Source organism: Mus musculus, chromosome 13 (assembly GCF_000001635.26).
Source record: "Mus musculus strain C57BL/6J chromosome 13, GRCm38.p6 C57BL/6J".
Lineage (NCBI taxonomy): Eukaryota > Metazoa > Chordata > Mammalia > Rodentia > Muridae > Mus > Mus musculus.
Window position 1 is genome coordinate 117,959,187 of NC_000079.6, and position 22,684 is coordinate 117,981,870.

A 22,684-nucleotide genomic window follows, 5' to 3' on the forward strand; every position below is an offset into this window, starting at 1 on the left:
CCTTTTACAGTGGGTTGGGCCTACCTAGCTGTTGCCAGGTAACTGTGGGGAGGATCATGTCTGATTGTTGCCAGGTAACTGTGGGAGGCTGGAGCTGCAACAGGAGCCAGGGACCCAGGAGGCGTGGCCAAATACCAACCCTTCCACACAGGAGGAGTCACCACCCACCAGGTCACTGAGGCTCAAGGCCTGTGCTCAACTGGGGACCAGGCTGTCTATGCACAGCTCACTGCCCCACAGTTCAACTATAAATTAATGGTAGTCAAGTAACACTATGAAATACCATTTTGCGTGTGTTTTGTTTTCATGCTTAGTCTTTGAACTTCTCCTCAATTAACTTTTGAGCATATTTCTCAAACTATTGAGCATATTTCTTTTTAGACATTTCTGCTAATGATGATAACCATAAGGAGTAAATAATAAACAAAGAATTATATTTATAAACCAATATTCCAACACTAGGATATTTAGCTGTGCTTTGCTACTGTACAAATAATTAAAGTTCCTACATTAAAAAAATATTCTGTATATGCTGGGTTTGTATAGGCATGCATGTGTGGAAGTCAGAGATTAATTAACATCACCTAATGATACTCTATGACTTTTGCCTTATCTTTTGAGATATGGACACAGGCAGATCCTGGAGCTACTAGTTGACCATGCAGGCTGGACAGTGAGCCTCAGGGACATGCCTAGCTTTACTTTTTTTTCTCCCTCCCACTGCAGAAATTCCAGAATGATCACATTTGTGTGGGTGCTGAGCATGGTGTAGCATTATAATGAATTATATCCTTCAGGACTTAGTTTTCTTGTTTTATACATAAAAGTTCTAAGGTTCTAGGGACTTTCTGCAAGCTTCAGAGGTAGCTGAGAAATTATGTAAAATCTGAAGAATTTTTAAATTAGCCCCCTTCTTAATAACATGAACAATAATTAGATGTTGGACAACATTAAGAAATCCTTATAATGTTTTTGGTAGGATAATATTAAGACTGCCCCTGGGATTAAATACATGAGAAAAGAATAAAAACATAAAATAATTTATAAAAACCCTGTGAATTTTCTCTCCTTCAAAAATGTGGAAATAAAATAATAGTTTATTGAATATCTGGTAACGTGAAGATCTTACAGCCATGACTTGGAAAGGGTATAATCACAGCTCAGCTATGTTTTGGAGAGAAAGCAGGGTTTTTTCACCAGATGCAGGTCAGACCATCTCTCCTGGGAGAATTTTCTGGGTTGTTATGATGCTAGTTAAATGAATCACGTGTGTTGTTTTTGATACAATAGTGTGCCATGTGGCTGCACTGTTAGGATATTTGCCCCACTGCTTAACTTTGATTAAAGTCCCAGGCTAATACATGGTTTATATATTCTTTAAATTATTGGTTTTTAGACATTCTAGATGTTTTTTTTTAAATCATTGGCCATTCCATGCATACATATGTAATGAACTTTGGTCATTCTAGACATCATTACTGTCTTTCACATTTCTCCTTCTCCCACTAAAACCTTTCTGCCCAACAAGATGCTTCCTAGCTTTCATGTCTGTCTCTGTCATTTTGGCTCTGTCGTTGTTTCTTTGTGTGTATCTCTGTCTTTATCTCTCCCTTCCTCTCTCCCAGCCCCCTTTTTCTATGTGTATGATCCACTAAGATTAATTACAGTTCCTTTCAGGAGCAAGGAAGGAGAGTTATATACTGGAGCTTCCACAACTTATCAGTGCTACAACACTAAAGAAAATATATCTTGCCTCTCAAGCAATGATTACCTGCCAATAATCCATCAGAATGGTAAAGCTCTTCCCGATGCAGGTTGGAATAGTGACACTGTCCACCTTGTGTGGATCTTGAACAAATAACACAGAAGAAATGAGTTTCTGATTACAATCCTGAGTTCCTATCCTTTGACACTTAGATTCTTTCACACCCAGTCTTCTGTATAGTCCCTCAAACATAAAAAGTATTATAGTGATGCTCCATTTGACCAACGATTCATAGGCAGTTATCTGGCATCTGTTAGTAGAATTTTTGTTAATGACATTTTTAGAGATACATTATCCATCCATGACAAATTTCGTTGTTCGAATGTTTTAAAATCTGTCTTAAAAATAAAATTACAAAACTGAAATTATTTGACTAAGTGGAGCTATAGTAAAGGACAACTAACTTAAGAACAAAATAATCTAACAAAGTAACTGGCAAACATCCCAACAAACAGTCAAATTACCAAGATGTCGGCTTTTAATTTACACGTGGTCTCTGTCACATATTCGTCTTTTTACAAACAAACTTTCAAAACTCTAAAAAGCATTTCTTAATTAATTATAAAATGCACATAAATCCAGTGATAAGACTTAATTGTAGGATGGCTAGCCTAACATTTTTCTCATAACCTCCCCTTCCTTCTAATTCCAGTTAACTAAGATAAAATATTCTACGAAGTGCATTTGCTTATCAATTTAATGCTTACATATTTCTTTTATAATTGTCTACTCCTTTTTATTGAATATACTTTTTCCATGCAAGATATTTTTATTATGGTTTCCCCTCTCACTCCAGATCCTCCCAACCATTCTAAATCCACACCCTTTTTCATCTCTTTCATAAGAAAACAAATAGACAAATGAAAAACAAGAATAAAATGAATGACTAACAAACAGAAAAAAGCATATACACAAGCAAGCATTCATGCACACACACAAGTGCATATAGACAATGAAGACACAAAAGCAGAAACCATGAGTACAAGCAAATAATGACTAAACAAAGCAATAATCAACAAAGAATTCTGCAAAAATAACTTGGAGCTTGTTTTGTGTTAGCCATGTACTGCTGGGTGAGGATGTAGGGTAAGGGAAATACTCACTAATTACTAGCAGGCATGCAAACTTGTATGGGCACTAAGAAAAGCGGTGCTGCAGTTATTTAGGAAGCTGAAAATAGATACACCTTAAGATCTATACTACTCTTTTGTCTATACCCAGAGGACTCTACATCCAATTTCAGAGGTACTTTCTCATCAAAATTTAGAAATTCAGATCAATCTAGATATCCATCAAAAGATGAATAGGTAAAGAAAATGTACATGTACACCACTGGTTCCCAAATTTCATAATACTTCGACCCTCTAATAAAGTTCCTTGTGTTCTGGGGACCCAAACCATAAAATTATTTTTGTTACTACTTCATACCTGTAATTTTGCTACTGTTATGGCCCATAATGTAAATATCTGATATACAGAGTATCTTATGTGCAACTCCTTTGAATGGGTCATTCAACACCCAAAGGGATCAAGACCCACAGGATGAGAACCACAGATTTTACAGTGAAATATTATCCAACCCTTAAAGGGCTAAACCCATGAAAGTCATGAGTAAATTGATGTACTAGAAAAAAAAATCATCCTTAATGAGGTAACCCAGACCCCAAAAGACAAACATAGTATATATTATTTTTATGTGGTTATTAGACTTTAAGACTTTGATAGGCATGCTACTATCAAATCACACAGACTAGGTATAGAGTAAAAGGAGAAGGAAGGCTCTCCCAGGAAAAGGGAAATAGAATACATAGTATTAGAGAAGGGTAGTGGAAGACTGATACAGAAAGATTAAATAACGAAAAGTAGGGATTAAGTTAAGGAATGTGGGGAAAGACAGCTAACATTAAGGCCCATTTGAGGGATTTGCGGACAGACACTACAGTGGAAGCTTACTAAAATATAGACATATTGAAGAAAATCTAAATGGAGTTACCAAATGACAAATCTCCAACAAGGCATCTCTCACCACTGAGGGGAATCTCCAGTTCAAGGAATGAGTTGCATATAACTTTGTTGTTGGTCAGAGTCCCATTGGAAATCTCTAAACAACTCAGTCTATTACCAAGACTTTTGGTTAATGACAGTAAGGCCCTATGGTGGGAAACAACACCTACATAGCCTATTGAATGTGAATATGGCAAGCTGGTGCCTAACTAGAGCTTTCGCCTTACTGACTCATGTGTCCCTGATTTTTTTTCACTTTTTTCACTTTTTTTTAATTGAGTATTTATTTCATTTACATTTCCAATGCTATCCCAAAAGTCCCCCACACACTCCCCAACCCACTCCCATACCCACCCACTCCCGCTTCTTGGCCCTGGCGTTCCCCTGTACTGGGGCATATAAAGTTTACACAACCAATGGGCCTCTTTTTCCACTGATGGCCGACTAGGCCATCTTCTGATTCATATGCAGCTAGAGACACGAGCTCCAGGGCGGTACTGGTTAGTTCATATTGTTGTTCCACCTATAGGATTGCAGATCCCTTCAGCTCCTTGGGTACTTTCTCTAGCTCCTCCATTGGGAGCCCTGTGATCCATCTAATAGCTGACTGTGAGCATCCACTTCTGTGTTTGCCAGGCCCCGGCATAGTCTCACAAGAGACAGCCATATCTGGGTCCTTTCAGCAAAATCTTGCTAGTGTATGCAATGGTGTCAGCGTTTGGAAGCTGATTATGGGATGGATCCCCGGATATGGCAGTCTCTAGATGGTCCATCCTTTTGTCTCAGCTCCAAACTTTGTCTCTGTATCTCCTTCCATGGGTGTTTTGTTCCCAATTCTAAGAAGGGGTAAAGTGTCCACACTTTGGTCTTCTTTCTTCTTGAGTTTCATGCATTTATCAAGTTTTATCTTATATCTTGGGTATTCTAAATTTCTGGGCTAATATCCACTTATCAGTGATTACATATTGTGCGAGTTCCTTTGTGATTGGGTTACCTCACTCAGGATGATGCCCTCCAGGTCCATCCATTTGCCTAGGAATTTCATAAATTCATTGTTTTTAATAGCTGAGTAGTACTCCATTGTGTAAATGTACACATTTTCTGTATCCATTCCTCTGTTGAGGGGCATCTGGGTTCTTTCCAGCTTCTGGTTATTATAAATAAGACTGCTATGAACATAGTGGATCAATGTACCACTAACAAACGTAGCTAATCAATGATGTGGATTCCTTGTCAATACATATTTTGAGTCTAGATACAAAAAAAATTTAATTAAGCATGCCAGTGTCATTTATATAATTGTAATTATTACTTTGATTTTTCTTGTTAGTTGTCAGGGAAAATTATATTTTTCAGATTGGAAAAAAAGATCAATAGAAGCTTAGCTATTTCAAGATTAATTTGTGAGTGTAGATGTTTTCTTAGTTGGAAGACTTATCCACACACAATAACTTTTTCTGTTTAGGTTTCATGGACATTCAAATATTAGTTTTCTCCTCATTCCCTGGCTTCTCTCAGCCCCCCACTACATACACTCAAACTACTATATAGAATTAATTATTGTTACTTATCAACAGGAAAAGAAAATAGAAAAGGTAGAATTTGCCAGCTACTGGGTTGAATAAACATAAATTTCCAAAAAAGAGTTACCAGTAGAAATAGGAATGTAAGGCATACCCTAGGAGATGTCTCAGGTCAAGTTCAGATTTTGTATCATGGAAAGCACAGAGGTGGGGAGAGATAAATTGTCACAGAAAGTTCAGAGATAGAACTCATTGCCAGTAATTACAGAAACTGGGCAGGAGGACACCAAAGCCATACTCCCACATAGCTGGGTGTTCAACCATACCCTGGGCAGAGAAATAACAGGCTTCTTTATTGGTCATAGTCTGCAGAGAACCAACACCAGGAAGAGTCTCTAGCCTTGTGTAAACTAGTTAGAACCAGTTTTCTGAGATCCAGGATAAAAGCAAGGCAACTTAAACTCACTGGAAAACCCTGCTGGTGAACCTAACAATAAGAGCAACAATACTAATGTGAGGAAAAGTTTCATAAAATAAAATCTTCACTGGATGCCAAAATTTTAGTTATTTTCCTCCCAAATACCCTTTTATCCTCACTCAGAGAAAAGATGATTCGTTTCTTTTATCTCTAGCTTCAAATCCATGGGTTCACTATCACCTGTCAAGTTCAGCAACAGCCTCATTTCACAGTGAATCCTGAAAAATTTTACTCCCATGTTCAGTGCAATGGTTTTAGCTCACACAAATCCCTGCCACCCATTTCTAAACTCATCAAAACTCCTTTATCTATCTTTATGTTGACTACTAAAATTCTCACTTCCGGTTCATTTTGCAAACAAAATATAATTATTCTTGTACCAGAACTATTTTGTAAAGAATTTGCCATTCATAAAAAGATAAGTTCAGTGCTTTTTATCCATGCAAAGCAAGATGTATGTCAAAGATGTATGTCATTTCCTAAAGCAGCAATTTACATATAGACTTGTGCCTTCAAAGTCCTGCAATAACATTATATGTAAAGATGTTTTCATTTGTTAGAGAATTGTGCTCTAAACCAAATCACCCTCCAATGATCCCATATTTGTATTTAATTTATTAACCACCCACCCATCTCAATACACAGTGTTCTGTGAGCCTACACTCAAGATTACTGCAGCCTACTGCTCTATTCTTACTTCTGTTTGCTTTTCTTCCTTCTTCCTTCTTCTTCTTCTTCTTCTTCTTCTTCTTCTTCTTCTTCTTCTTCTTCTTCTTCTTCTTCTTCTTCTTCTTCTTCTTCTTCTTCTTCTTCTTCTTCCTCCTCCTCCTCCTCCTCCTCCTCCTCCTTCTTCTCCTTCTTCTTTCCTCTCCTCCTCCTTCTCCTCCTTCTCCCCCTTTTCCTCCTTCTTTCTCCTTCTTTCTCCTTCTTTCTCCTTCTTTCTCCTTCTTTCTCCTCCTTCTCCTCCTTCCTTCTCCTTCCTTCTCCTCCTTCTTTCTCCTTCTTTCTCCTCTTTCTCCTCCTCCTTCTCCTCCTCCTCCTCCTTCTCCTCCTTCTCCCCCTTCTCCTCCTTCTTCTTCTTTCTCCTTCTTTCTCCTTCTTTCTCCTTCTTTCTCCTCCTTCTCCTCCTTCCTTCTCCTTCTCCTCCTTCCTTCTCCTTCCTTCTCCTCCTTCTTTCTCCTTCTTTCTCCTCTTTCTCCTCCTCCTTCTCCTCCTCCTCCTCCTTCTCCTCCTTCTCCTCCTTCTCCTCCTTCTCCTCCTCCTTCTCCTCTTCCTTCTCCTCCTTCTTCTCCTCCTTCTCCTTCTTTCTCCTCTTTCTCCTCCTTCTCCTCCTCCTCCTTCTCCTCCTCCTTCTCCTCTTCCTTCTCCTCCTTCTTCTCCTCCTTCTCCTTCTTTCTCCTTCTTTCTCCTTCTTTCTCCTCTTTCTCCTCCTTCTCCTCCTCCTCCTCCTCCTTCTCCTCTTCCTTCTCCTCCTTCTCCTCCTCCTTCTTCTACTTCTTCTTTCTCCTTCTTTCTCCTTCTTCCTCCTTCTTTCTCCTTTCTTCTCCTTCCTTCTCCTTCCTTCTCCTTCCTTCTCCTTCCTTCTCCTTCCTTCTCCTTCTCCTCCTTCTTTCTCCTTCTTTCTCCTCCTCCTCCTCCTCCTTGTTCTTATTCTTCCCCTGATCTATGAAATACTTGCCGCATAGCCCATGTAAGTCCATCCATGTCACTCCAGGCCAACAAAACATTATAATTAGTGATGTGCCATTTAAAGTCATATGAAGTAACTAGAAGAAAATTTATCTTTAAAATTATTTTCTAAATCTTTTTAAGACATAATGCTTGAATTTCTAATGCTGGCCAGATTGGTGGAATTTCCTCATTATGTGTTCCCTTGTGGCTTCAAAATGCTAGTACTGATAGGGAAGTTTTCACAATTATTATCATTTAATTTGTATCCTGATAACTACAAATACACATTTTCTTGAAAACCTAGCCCTGACAACACCTTGGAATGCTGGAAAATGTTCTAGACTTAGAAAATTCTAATATGCTATTTAATGAGGTATCCAGATGATAGCGATGAATAGTAAAGCAAGAAAACTCTGTAGAAATCTGAGTTAGTCATTTATTTTTGTATTAAACAAACCATAAAAGTATACAATTAACTTTTTATTGCCATTTACGGGTGCTTGCATGGGAAGTACCTGCAGGTTTATATGAGGTGTAAGAGTTGGGAAACTATTTAAGGACAAATAAACTGAATTTTTTTTTTGCTGTGGTAGACTTGTCTAATAAATGTACAGTGAATCTTTTCTAAGAGAGAAAAGTATTTTTGTACTGCTTCTGTTCCATTTTGTGCAAGCATATGAAATGACAAGAGGAAAACAGAGCTGACAAGAAATCACTTCATAAACCACATCTGAGGTCTCTAAGCACTGAAATCATTTGATGAATTTTTTAAGATCTGGCTGCTTTTTAAAGAAATTTATAATTCACAGTGTTTGATTAACTTTTAAAGAGCCGAGTGTTGACAGATTTAAAAATCAAAAGGAAAGAATTGGGGTGATCTGGTAGATTTTTAAAGCTGGTTAGAAACAAGAAGTCAATGATCTTACCCTCTTTAGCTTTGTTTTTTTTTTTTTATCTTACATATATGGCCATTGAAAATTTAAGTTTGTATAGGTTCACTCTGGCTTAAATAGGAATAACAATGGCTGTTTTATTTAGGTAGCAGATACTTTAATAATTCCCAAGATAATCAATATTTAGTATTTTAACTTAAGAAAGATTATTAGTATATGTATTTGATAACAGTTTATAAACACTGACATGTAAATATGATTTACATCAATATTAGGCAGCTGACAGAGTCACCATGGAATGGAAAGACAACAACATAAATTGGGAGATGAAGGAGAAGTAAGCTAAGAGGTGAAAAGAACAAACTTCAGTGATAATATACATATATACAACAAGCGAACATGATATTATGTCAGAATGTTTGTAATCAACTGGAATGAAAAGAGAGTCTCATGACTTCTAGAATTTAGAATTAATGAGTCACCAGCTAAGAGTACACACTACTCTGGCAGATGACTAATTTATATCTCTTAAGAGAAATGAATCAATAGGTGAGAGCTATAATTTGCTTGATAAATTAATAGCTTTTGATGACCTAAGTATTTGTGGATTGCCAATAGGATAAGAGAAGACATAGAAACTGTGCAGGCTGGTTGATCTCTATGCACAGGGGAATTATCAAGTCTATACTGGAAAGTGTCAAGATTGCATGTTCTGGGTCATTAAAGTAGATATCACCATATGAAGTTTGTCAATATCTAATTATTCCTTTATAATATCCATATTTGAAAATTTATCATATCTAGTCTGTGTTCTAAAAATCACAAAATTTGGAATATGTAATAATACAAAGTTGGTATTTAATGTTTCATCCTGTCCACATTTCTCCAGATTCCTTTTCTAGTCTGCTTAACGTCCAAGATACCACTACAAGATAAGCTTGATTTGCAAATTGGTAAATCCAAAATGTTAATGCCTTTTATACCATATGGAAGCAACATCTTATTAGTTCTAGTGTAACTAATAGAGAGACGAGAAATATAATAAATGTGAAAGGAAAAGAGTAATATTTTCTCTGACATATTAATATATATATGATACTGGAGTAAAAAGCCAAGAAATATCTATGAAAAAATATCATTTTGCTGCATAATGGATAATTACTCTTATTTCGTAATATCGAGATTTAGGAGCAGAAGCAACGTTTGCTTCATGTGCAGTAAACAAGTGAGTATAACTTTTCACATCAATTCCAGAGCTCAGGCTAAAAACACGACTTTAGAAAGTCTATCATGAGTTCCTGATTAACTCTGTGTCACTTCGATGTCAAACTGTTCTAGAGGTCAGTGAAATCCTTCTGAGCTGGAAAATGCTTGAAGCTATTTGCCCTACCTCGGGAAATAACTGCTCATATAGGTGACAGTAATGTCAAGTGGACTTAAATGTTTAGAATCAGGGTTAACGAATGTCAGCAAAAATAGCACTGGGCAGATGATACATCTCATAGCCAAAGGATTAATAAAAGTAGTCACACGGTGTGCTAGACCAAATCTAATCTCTCAAACAACAGTCTTTTTGAAGCTGAAATTGGGACCAGCTTTCTAATGTGACTGTGACAGCGTACATTACTGACAATTTCATCTTAGTCAAATAGAGCAACCTTTTACCATTTCTGTAATCACCCTAGAAAGCACACTGGGAAATTTTGACCTAAAGGACAATTATAATATATTACAATACAATCTGTAGGTGAATAGATTTATCACTAAGTACATTTGTGCTAAGCATCTTCCTTTTGTGTGTGCAACTGCAGATTGAATCCAGGCCCTGTGCAGACTCTGAAGTACACCTCTTCTGAGATAACTCTATGAACTGAGTTCTTAGCTAATGAATCAAGATGAGTAGATAGTATGAGAAATAGGTAGCATGTAGGAAACATGCAGACAAACCTTTAAAATTTACATTTTTAGATTTCAGGCTTCACAGTAATTCTGTTTCACTTGTTTTTATTTTATCTTGCTTATGGGATCAACTTGGGCACCCCAAAGCAACTTAATTTTCTACTGGGTGATTTATGACATATCTATATCTAAGAGAACACTGGTAAATTTTCTCAATAAATTCTTTATTTACAACCTAGCAGAAACCTTAAACACAGTTCAGTGTGGCAAAAACTAGGTACAGGGCAAGTTCTACTACAAATGTGTTGTATCTAGCAGGGGAGCCAATATGGTTTATCTAAATATCGATAACAGAACATGGTGTCCCAGTTTCTTCATGGAGTGAAAATTTAACAATTTACTTTTCAGAATACATTGCTTTTTGATTAATTGATTCAATCATCAAACATTAAGCAACTATTATATACCATACACTGTATAGGTCCAGAATGTATTAGGCTAAAAGACTTTATAATTAAATATGAATGAACTCTACCCAACAGATTTGATGAGGTGTTAAGTGAGTGTTATATTTTACAATAATGTCCAATGTCCAAAGAACGTAGATAATTTTCTGAATCTTCTCAACTCAACTCTTCAGTCTAGGCTACAGTTGAGGATTTGAAGTCATCCAGCCAATATCCTTCATGCTCCACCAAAACAAGAATCTCTTAAAAACCACATACATTTTAACGTGTGTAGCTGGATCAACGGCAAACTGTTACTGCCATACAAGGCCACCATGGTCAGATGTTTACGGTCAGATTTCTGGGGAAGCAGCAGAATGCTGTCTGTTTTGTTTGTTCTTTGTTTTCTGCCATCTTGGAATCTCTCTCCATATTTTATCCATATAAATAACCATGACTTATAAAACAGTGTTAATAGTATTCTACTTGCACAGGATTTTCAAGTCTTCATGTGTCAAATAAAACCCTTCCCTGAACAGTAAAGATACTTCAAAAACTTTAATTTTACTAGAAACTTTGTGATACAAAGTTTATTTGTATTTGCATGTATTTCTTTATGTGTATGTGTGTGTGTGTGTTTGTGTATGTGTGTGCATATATATGTATCAGCATGTGCCATGAAACGTGTAGCTAGAGACTAGAAGACAACCTGTGCCCAACAGTTTGTTGCATCTACAGCATGGGTGTCAGGGATTGAGCTGAGGCTGTTAGCACTGTCAGTGAGTGACTTTACCCAATGGGCCATCTCATGTGCTCCAAACTGGTCAATTTAAAGACAAAGAAAATTAAATTATTTCCAAGTCTAAAAGAAGACAAAGCCTACAATACCTTGATTAAGTTAATAAAATTTTGAAAATAATGTCTTATAGGTGAGTTAGCAAACAGGAAATTCTAATTAAAAACATGTAGTTACCATATTTTGAGGATATTATTTTAGTGAAGAATTCTTGGGTGGTATCTAATTAAGAGACCATAGTCACATATTTGAAATAGTTTTCTTCATTCTAATATCAAAAGGAGCACAGAAAGTATACTAAGGTATTTAGACTCACTTATGGTTCCCTCTAGATCATACTATCTGGTTCCTGCCCCCTAGAGTTTACAAAATTTTCTGATTGTACCATTTCCTTTCCAACTCCATTATGTATTTCTTAATGGCTTTCAAACCAAACCACCACCTTCCTTTCTTTAGAGTGAAAACTTTCTTCTCTCTTGTTTGAACCCAGTAGCCCCTATTGTTTTAAAACTACTTAGAATCCTTAAAAGAGGTGTTGTCTATTGCCAAATGGTCAGGACTGAAGACATACATACAAGTCACAGGATACAGATGGATCAGGCTACATTAGGGATGTGTGTGAATCTACATACAGACACATGAATATAATAATGATGAGGGGAGGGAGGGATATGTGGTAGAGTTTGGAGGGAAGGAGGTAAAGAATAGTTGTAGTTATATTATAATCTCCAAATAAAATTTAATAAGAGTAACATGGTTTTAATAACCAAGTGAATCCTGTGATAAATTGAGAATGAGCGTCTCTAACCATTGGCTACACATGTGAAGCTTTTCATTAGAAGAGGCATTCAAAACTTGAAAAAGAACATAAACAACCCAGTCATTCTCCCTTCTCCTTTTTACAGAGATATGCCTGCTGACCAAGGGCCGGCGCACTGCCAGTGTCCGAGCTGATACCTACTGTCGTCTTTACTCCCTTTCGGTGGACAATTTCAATGAGGTCTTGGAGGAATATCCAATGATGAGAAGAGCCTTTGAGACAGTTGCTATTGACCGACTCGATCGGATAGGTACTCCTTATCTTTCTGCATTCCTCAAGCACAATTTAGTTTTCATTTCAAGTTCTAGTGTATCGATACCTTGTTAACTTGCATAAAACAAGTAGCAGATAGCTGTGTAGTAAATAGTTGTATAGAAAGATCCGAGGCGGTACCTGCTCCTGCTAGGTGCTCTGGATTGATTTGTTCATGTCTGTTTTCACTAGCTATGCAATCTGATAACCCAAGTGATATCACTTCAGTTTGAATCTTCAGGTAAAAAGCACTGGTATAAACTCTAGATAGCACTAAAATAGTTCTTAATGCTAATATCACGAGTCTATATTACATTCCAAATTTTATCATAAGGTTCTTTTTATCTTTAATGGCTAGTTTTACATTTCAGACATTCATAAAATAAAATAAAAAAACCTTTAAGACCTGCGCAATTAAATCAGTATCAGACAAAATGTTTGTAATACAGACTCAAACAAAATCCTTTGTAGAGATGCCCTACATAGATGTTTACTTTGCAAACATCAATGTTATGGAGTATTTTCTGCTAGAAAACTAAAATGTATTAAGTAGAATTTCCTAGTTAGCTAAAGAATTACACAGTTTCCACAGCCAAGTAGGACTATGTTGTCTTGCTGTTAAATTCCCTAGCTATTCTAGGATACATGAAATTTAACGAGAGGGTATGCATTCATTCTTCAAACCTTAACCACTTTGTCCACCTGGTCTTTCCTTCCCCTTTGTCTTCTCGTACTTATGCAGTAGATTCATGGTTCAGCTTAAACACTATCCCCTGTAGAAAGAAATGCTTTATGGTGTCTCATCATGAACTAAGCTGAAGTCCCTTAATAGGTTCTTGTTCAGTGTCCAAATTCCCCTCACTCCACTGCCTTTGTTACAATATATGTTCTAAAAAGGGGGAAAGAGGGTACTAAAGTTTATGAATGGAGAGAGAATCTCTATCTTATTGTTACAGTTTCAATACCAGGTCCACAACACATGTATACTGAAAGGGGGGGAAAGGGAGTAAATATACCTGAAGCAGATGGAATTGGGGTCAGTTAGAAGTCAAGAAACAGGTGTCTCAAGAGCTTCATTCTTACAAAGGTAAGGTCTTAGTCTAAAACAGTGTCCATTCTCACTCACATTTACTTCTCTCTACATATTACAGAATGACAGATTTTTCAATAGATGAGGTAAAAGTACTGTGTGGACATTATCACAGGGCATAACAAACACACTAAACTTAAGGAATTATCAGGACATAGTCTTCCAGAGATCGCGCATGAAATAAGAAGACATTCTTAAGAGCAAGAATGAAGACAATCTTTTTTTTTTTTTTTTTTTTGCTAAATGAGTGTTTATTATAGACACAGAGACTGACTTCTCTGTATTTGAGACTGGTTTCCTAAACCAAATAGACATCTTTAGATACATTCGAAAAGTATAGCATATTCAGTAATTTCTGTTAATCTAGTTCATCTTCATTCTCTTTAAATAGCATAACGAATAACATTGCTAGTAAGCACCAAACATTGGTATTTTTGAAACTGATAAAATTCTAACAGTGCATTAAAGCTATGATACTATTTTAATTCTTTCCATGAATAAAGATACCTTAATCATGAAATATTGCATGTTCAAATAAAAAGTTACATTGTCCGTTTCAGTTATGAAATCAATACATAAGTATTTATTGTAGTCAGTTAAGGCAATGTATCAAATAAATATCTGTATTCATTATTAATACTAATATATGTGTTTTTTCTATGGGTAATTAGAGAAGCTTTGAAAAAAGGAATAATACCTATTTTGAAAATGATTTTTAAAATTGCTTTTCTTGGATTCCAAGAAAATTATCATAGTGCACATTGTTAAAAAATATGCTCAATTATTTTGGAAATTATACTATTTAACAGTAGAACATAGTTTATTCAATTTTCAGTTACCATGCTCATTTAATATATATGTATTTCATCATATCATCTGTGAGATGTTCTTTTTCATTATTGAAAATATAATCTTTTCTCATTCAACACATCCTGACCACATTTTTTTCCTCCCTCTACTCTTCCTCCACACTCTCTTCTACTCCCCTTTCCTCCAGTTCTACTCCTCTTCTTTCTTCCTTCAGAAAAGAGCAGGACATCAAGAGACAACAACCAAGTATGACAAAACAAAATATAATAAGACAGAGCAACCAACCCGACAGGAGGAAAAGAGTTCCAAGAGCAGACAAAGAGTTAAAGACATACCCTCTCACTCCCACAGTTGCCAATCTTGCAAACCACCAAGCTAACAGTATAACAGATATGCAGAGTTCCTGGTACAGATCCCCGCAGGCCATGTGCTTGCCTCTGCAGTCTCTGTGAGCCCATGAGTTCCCAACTTAACTGATTCAATGGGCTGTGTGCTCCTGGTGATCTCTGTGTTTGCACTTTATTTTATTTTATTCCATGTTTTTTTGTTAATCAACTAGCTATTGATTCTAATTGATATCATTCTAGAGAAGGCCTATCTATTGCAAAACTCTCAAAAAGTATAATATAAGTAGAACTAAAGCTTACTTATGTAGTGAAGTGAGATGAGAGGGATAAAGCTCTGTGAGCCCCCTTCCGTGGCCATTGTACAGTAGAGGGATGAGCATGAGTTGAGTCTCAATGAGCCAGCACATAAGCATCCCCTGAGGAAAGCTTCTCGCAAATGCTAAAATCTGGACCCCACATAATTGCTATGCACTGACTTTCATATTTTTTAAAGCTCCAGAGATGAGAGGAATATGCAGCTAGGATTAACAGTCATTGGTACCTCACACTGGTCAAAGGCTTAATTTCTTAGTTCTCCCTGAAATTGTATGTGTACAAAATAGTATCAGATTCAGCAATCCGGGTCTGGTCTGAGGAGACACCTTTCTAGAGGCACCCAGATATTGCAGATGAAGCCAATTTGTTTTCTGTGAAGGCTTCACAATCATAATTCTTTTTGTTTTTTTACAGCCTCTTTCCTTTCTAGCCTAAATTTCTAAACAGCGAAATCTCCCATGTCATAAATAAATTTGATAAATAAATGATAGATAAATTTGTCTGCTCCACAATCGTGAGCACTGGATAAACGATTCTACTTAAAGCCTTTTGTTGATTGTGTCTCAAAGCAAATGTTCCAGTGTTGTCTCTTACCCCCCATTGTCTTGCCTTGCAAATACAACTTAAAATTAAAATAATGATTCTAGGCCCAGCCTGACCCAAACACCCTCTTGTCCTCTACTCCTCAAATAACTCTATTAACCATGTACATTTCTTCTATAAAGCAGCTTTTATTTTTGCCATCTTTATTCTTTTCAATTTTTTTTTAAAGTAGAGGGTATGATTTCTAAGCATATGCAGAATTATACATAGGCAGAAGTTTCATTTCTGTTTGATGGTGACAGGTAAGTTGGTCCTAACACTGACATAAGTCACCTTGGAGTAGCCAGGCCCATGTGGCTTTATTATTTCTTTTTTTCAGTCTGTCTAAGTGCCTATTTTTCCTTTGCTAATAGGCAAGAAAAACTCTATTCTCCTGCAGAAGTTCCAGAAGGATCTAAACACTGGTGTTTTCAACAACCAGGAGAACGAGATCCTGAAGCAGATCGTGAAGCATGACCGAGAGATGGTACAAGCTATCCCTCCAATCAACTATCCTCAAATGACAGCCCTCAACTGCACATCTTCAACCACCACCCCAACCTCCCGCATGAGGACCCAATCTCCGCCAGTCTACACCGCAACCAGCCTGTCTCACAGCAATCTGCACTCACCCAGTCCCAGCACACAGACGCCCCAACCCTCAGCCATCCTTTCACCCTGCTCCTATACCACAGCAGTCTGCAGTCCTCCTATACAGAGCCCCCTGGCCACACGAACTTTCCATTATGCCTCTCCCACTGCGTCCCAGCTGTCACTCATGCAGCAGCCTCAGCAGCAACTACCGCAGTCCCAGGTACAGCAGACTCAGACTCAGACTCAGCAGCAGCAGCAGCAACAGCAGCAGCAGCAGCAGCAGCAACAGCAACAACAGCAGCAGCAGCAGCAGCAGCAGCAGCAGCAGCAGCAGCAGCAGCAGCAGCAGCAGCAGCCACAGACACCTGGTAGCTCCACACCGAAAAATGAAGTGCACAAGAGCACACAAGCCCTTCATAACACCAACCTGACCAAAGAAGTCAGGCCCCTTTCCGCCTCGCAGCCTTCTCTGCCCCATGAGGTCTCCACTTTGATCTCCAGACCTCATCCCACTGTGGGCGAATCCCTGGCCTCTATCCCTCAACCCGTGGCAGCAGTCCACAGCACTGGCCTTCAGGCAGGGAGCAGGAGCACAGTGCCACAACGTGTCACCTTGTTCCGACAGATGTCCTCGGGAGCCATCCCCCCCAACCGAGGAGTGCCTCCAGCACCCCCTCCACCAGCAGCTGTGCAGAGAGAGTCTCCCTCAGTCCTAAATACAGACCCAGATGCAGAAAAACCCCGTTTTGCTTCGAATTTATGATTCTTGATGATTGTCAAAGCAGAAAAGAAGTACTCTAATAAACAGAATATTCTCAGATATTATTTTATTCTATCTCACGATAGATCCCTATAGCCTACTCTGAAAAAAAAATATTTTAGAAGCTGTGGCCTACATGCAAATGTAAAAACATATATACATATATAATTAAATATATATATATATATATATATCTAAATGCCCAAGAGAAGTTCAAAAGACTTGTATAACATTCAGTGTTACATGTCTTCCTCTCTTTAAAACCATTAAAGGATTTAACACATTGTTGTAAGGTCATTGATTTCTAACCTTTTACTTGATTCCTTTGATATATGTGTTTCTCCCTTTTATGAAGAGTTCTTGGAGTCAATGGAAACAAAACTCTTGATTTTAAAAAAGGCAACTCCAATTAGATCCAGCATAGCACCAATCAAAGCTTTCTTTCATTAGCTGTGCCTCTGCGTCTAGGTTGTTAATTATGCGGGATTCAATAAACAAATCCCAGTTTATAGCTCTCAATTGTATTTTGGTGCTTTAAATTTTGAGTTAGGTGAAGGAACACGCTCCATGCTCAGCCACCGTAGGAGACTAACATTGCCATTAAGGCTTCCTCTAACCTCAAACATGTTCATTGATTTTGTGAGAAAAGTGAGGAGATATTTGTCTTCATGTGTCACTGGACTTTTACCAAGACGCAGTCAATGTTAGCTGTAAATAACTTTCCCAGCCCGAATTAAAGTAACTATTCTGTGTTGTAGAAAGGTAAAAGTCAGTGTTTAAGAATTTAGTTTTACTGCTTCACTTCAAAAGTTAGAGTTTTAAATTTCACAAAACACTCTAATTGTGACAGCTGTTCAAATGTAATGCAATGGCTTGAGACCTACAATATCATTTTTAACCTGCGATACTTTAATGCAAAAATTGTATGCTTGAACCTACAAATTGCTTGTATGACACCAAAAATCATTACTTTTATTCCTTCTTGACATAATCAAGCACCTGAACCTGGTCCTGGCATGCTTTCGGGGGCAAAAAAAAATAAAATAAAATAACTTAAAAAAAAAAGTAGATTCAAATCAATCATTGTAAGAAAAGGCTGACAGTATTTCTCACTTCTAGATGAGTATAACTATTCATTAATTGCCTCTCTTAAAATTCTTAAAAGGCTGACTTGGATCTCTGACTTAAATCTAGAAGTGAGGTTTTCACTTTCATTTGATATTGTTGCTGTTCTTATTGTTTAAGCAATCATTTGCAAACCATAGCTTGTTTTGGAGTTAAAGGTGTTATGTGTCTTCATGTTAGTTGGTAGTTTATTGTGATGTTAATGTGAAGAAATAAATACTATATATCACCACATCTGTTTGGAAATACACATTTTGCCCTTTGTATATTGTAACTAAGCAGTTAGTAAATCTTAAGGCATGTGGTAACCTACATAGTCCTTAGATAGACAGGAGGTTTGTTCTTTCAAATGTGCTGAAACTTATATGGACTCCGTGAGGGGAAGCAGGGGGGAATTGAGCTGTCTGAAAGCATTGTCTGTTTGTTCACTTGTTTCCTTAATTCTTTCTGTGAGCATCATGGAGCCTAATCTAGGGAAGTCCCTTAGCGATCTTGCTTCATGTGTGTTTGCTGCACCTCACACAAGTGGTGGGTGAGTAGAACACAGTAGCAGGCTCTCTAGTGCCTGACTTCTGTACGTAACTCAAGAGAGTGAGCTGATATGGAGGTCTTTGACATTACAGGCACAAATGATCTATTTAAGAACATAAAGACCATACATTCTATTGGGACAGGGCCTCCAGGTATCCTTGAGGACCAAGAACAAAAGTAGAAGCAAGAGGTTTAAAGTGGATCTACATTGCCTTTTATGAAACCAAAATGAGTCGTTGCACTTAATTGCTAACGGATCCTACCTTGTGTGAAACAATCAGCAATGCTAGGTAACGTGATGTCATTCCTGTAATGCTAGTGACCAATGGTATCCTGTTAGGAATGATGTAAGAGAGAGATCCTGCAGCCTACGTAAAATCTATGGGAAAGTTGCAAGACCTATCACATATCAGTACAAAACTCCTTTATTTTATTAAATTTAAAAATTAGCTTCTTGTTAAGATCATGTACTAGTCCTTTAAATTATTAAAGGTCTACCTTTGGCAGGATTAATGCATTTCGTAGTAAAATATTTTTATATATCAATTTTTTGAGCACTATTGGAGAACATCCGCAAAATTGAATTGCATGGTTATTCAGTGCAACCAATAAAATTTTTATTCACTTTGTACTCGAATGGACAAAGAACACTAAGGTTTATATGTTAAAGTAACAAAACCATACAGGGTATATTAAATACACATATGTATGAATGTGTGTGTTTGTAAAGGTACAGTGCTAGGAGAACATGACCTTTTTTCTCTGTACATAGTTAAGCTCAAGTACGGAGTTTTAATCTGTACGGGAAGAGCTGTATTGGGGTCTTTTACTGCTGAGAAAGTAGAACAATAACTTATACTTTGCACTGTATGACCAGGGAAGAGTTAGAGTATTTCTTTTGTCTTTGCTCAAAGCCATACATATATAAATATATATTAAGATTATTAATAAATTCAAAAGAAAATAAACCAAATTATGAATATTTTATTTTGTTGTTGAAATCTAATCAAATGTTTAACTCATTGAGGAGTACAGATTTGCTTGTTGTTCTCTCTTTGTATAATCTCCAAAAAGATTTGTTTTTGAAAATCACCATACAATTGTTATAGAAATTCTACAGATATAGAATGAATGTAATTTAAATAGAACATAGATGTCTCAGTCACCTGTTTGTTTTCCTTTTTTTCATATGGTAACATTTGGTTATCTTATTCTTTACCCCATGCCTCTTTAGTATGTGGTGTTTCTCCAGTTTTAAAATGCAGCCATGTCTTTGTTATTGGATATGGGGATGGTTTTTAATTTTCGTACATGACCTGTTTTCTCTGGGCTTTTCAAAGGCCTCAGATGAGATTTGTCACAATGAGGATAAATAGCAAAGCAGTCCTAAACACAAGGAGGATAAAGTGTGATTCTTCAATTGGTTGTCCTCCTCAAACACACAGCCTGACTCCAGATCTCCGTGACCTCTCCATAAGTGAATGGTTACCAAGTGGATGCCATTCTACTTTTAAAAGATGCTTACTCTATCATTTACAGACTTAAATGAACATGTTATTTTAAGGACACTGCAAAGAAAGCAGTCGCTAGTCTAATAATTCCTACACATACGAACAATTTAAACAATATGATGAGTTTCAACTTTTAGATACATTATACTAAAATCAGAATTAGTTATGATTCAACATATAAGTCACCTTGACTCCTTGACAAGATTATTGTGTAAAATACCTCCATATATTTTTATGACTTGTTTTTTATTTGGTAAGTTTACTATAATTGCTATTTGGGATCTTACTTTCCTTATTTTTATAATATTAAACTAGATGACTAAAATTTTTCTCATTTTTATCTTCTCCATCCTTGTAGAGCTTGTATCATGCCATGCAAGTGTAGGATATGTTGTTGTTGCTGCTACAGCTGCTGCTATTGTTGTTAATATTCACTAACCCTAACAAAAATTTTCTATATGATAGGTATATCTACCTAAATATCCATAAGTCTGTGCCATAAGAAAAAAACTATACTCAAGTATTAAACTACACTGAATTCTGAATAGTCAAAAATTGTCACGAAACATGCAGTTGAATATGTGGACCAAATTATGTGGGAATTTTTTTAACTTTATTCAAAATAGTTCCTGAAATATTTTCAAAATCATGTTGGAAATTTTCTTTCGAGGATTTTTTTTTTTTATCAATTTAAGGGTGATTTGTAGTTGCTGTGACCACTTGAAAATAGTGACTTTCTAAAGCAGTTTTATTTCATTTTAATAAATAACACGTTTTTATTCTTTTCTCATATATTTATTCTGATACAATTTTCCCAACCCCCTCTTCCCCCAGCCTCTTCCCTCCCCCATCACCACTCTCTTCCATATCCCCACCCCTCTCCTGGGGAAAAGGATCGACATTTTTATTGCATGTATTGATATCTTCACAAACAGGTCATTTTGGCCTTGATCACATTTATAGCTTTCAGGTAAAAACAAAAAACAAAAAACAAAACCATAAGCTTCTCCATATAGCAAAAATATTCAGGTTGAATAATAAATCTGTCACCACAATAAATCCTCTCATTCTAGTTCAAAGGATACGTCTGTGATATTTGCTCTGTTGCTTAATGCTTTGTGCAGCTCTCTCGATGAAATGTTATTACTATCTTTTCTTCATATGGAAATAGTCTCTGTAACACAAGGTGATGAGGAATGAAGATAAATTTCCAAAAAAAAAAAAAATCTGGAATGAGATAAATGGTATATTTGTTCCATGTACAAATGTTGATGTCTCAAAACAAGACAAGTGATGTTTTATAAAATCAAAATAAGTGTGATGGCCATAACCCAAGTATTCCATTTTAAATTAAGACGGGACCCAACCCCGCAATCACGTGAACATGCCTCTCTTATCTCACCATGCCTCTCTTATCTCACCATAATCCTACCCCAGTTTCCCTAACCAAGGGCGGTGCATAGCGACAAGTGAAGACTGGAAAGACTTTGTTGAAAGAAGCCTTGCCAAGACTTGGTTTTGGCCTATCATGAGACTTGTTAAAGATGATAATAAAGGGAAATGTATGGAAGTCTATTAATTTATGTCTGAGATACTTGATGTAGAAAGAATAAAATTTGAAGAAAGCACCTATATGCAGTGATGAATGAAACTTCAAATACTTTGCTACGAAACTATGACTGCTTATCAGAACACTGGTGATGGGTAATATTCACATCTTATTGAAGTTTGAGTGTATTATAGGTCAAAAATGCATTTGAAAGGGTAAAATTGGATTTAAACACTCCTAAAAAGCCATTTTTATTATCAAGCCAAAGGTTTTATAATTTTATACTTTAATCTTAATTTTGTAGAGCGATCAAAGGTTACATGATGAAATTTGTGTTTTGCTAATGTCAAAGAAATAAAATTCATTTGTGACAGAGCAAGAAATAAGGCTATCTGTTACCTCACACTACTTGTGAGGAGGCTGAGTCTGAAGAAAGACCCTGGGTTTGCCAAAAGTGCAGATAAGTTTGGAAAACCAAAAATGTATCAGCTGTGCATATAAAAACAGTACAGGGTGAAGGACAAGGGCAAGAAGAACAAGAATGAAAGGGAATTAGAATATATGATAGGGAAATGATGCAGATTCGAAGGAAACTAGTTTCTCCAAACTAACTGGTAGTATCCTGTTCCACAGACATTGGCGACAATGTCTAATCAAACATAGCCAGTCCTTGGTGATACTTTATTTCTAATATATCATAAATGATCATTCATCTCAATGTGAACTGGCTCTTTATTAATATGTAATTATAACTATTCTTATAACATGTGAGTAGACAATGCTACTGGACACACCTACAAAAATTGCTGCATACAGCAGTTCTTCAAAAGTAAGGACCACTAGTTTTTTATTAGATTTATTAAAATGGTGTAGAGTTACTCATATTTCTTTTCTTTTTTATTTGCTTATTTGTTTTTAGCAAC

The 22,684-nt window shown here is 36.6% G+C and overlaps 1 protein-coding gene across 1 annotated transcript in view; it reads left to right on the plus strand.

Moving 5' to 3' along the window:
- The window catches only part of Hcn1 (hyperpolarization activated cyclic nucleotide gated potassium channel 1), a 378,709-nt gene extending 356,867 nt beyond the window's left edge, over nucleotides 1-21,842 (plus strand). The window contains exons 7-8 of the mRNA NM_010408.3: nucleotides 12,381-12,545; nucleotides 16,066-21,842. Coding sequence (NP_034538.2) covers nucleotides 12,381-12,545; nucleotides 16,066-17,048 — 1,148 coding nt within the window. The 3' untranslated portion in view covers nucleotides 17,049-21,842. The remainder of the gene's footprint in view (nucleotides 1-12,380; nucleotides 12,546-16,065) is intronic.
- Nucleotides 21,843-22,684: the final 842 nt, after the last annotated feature.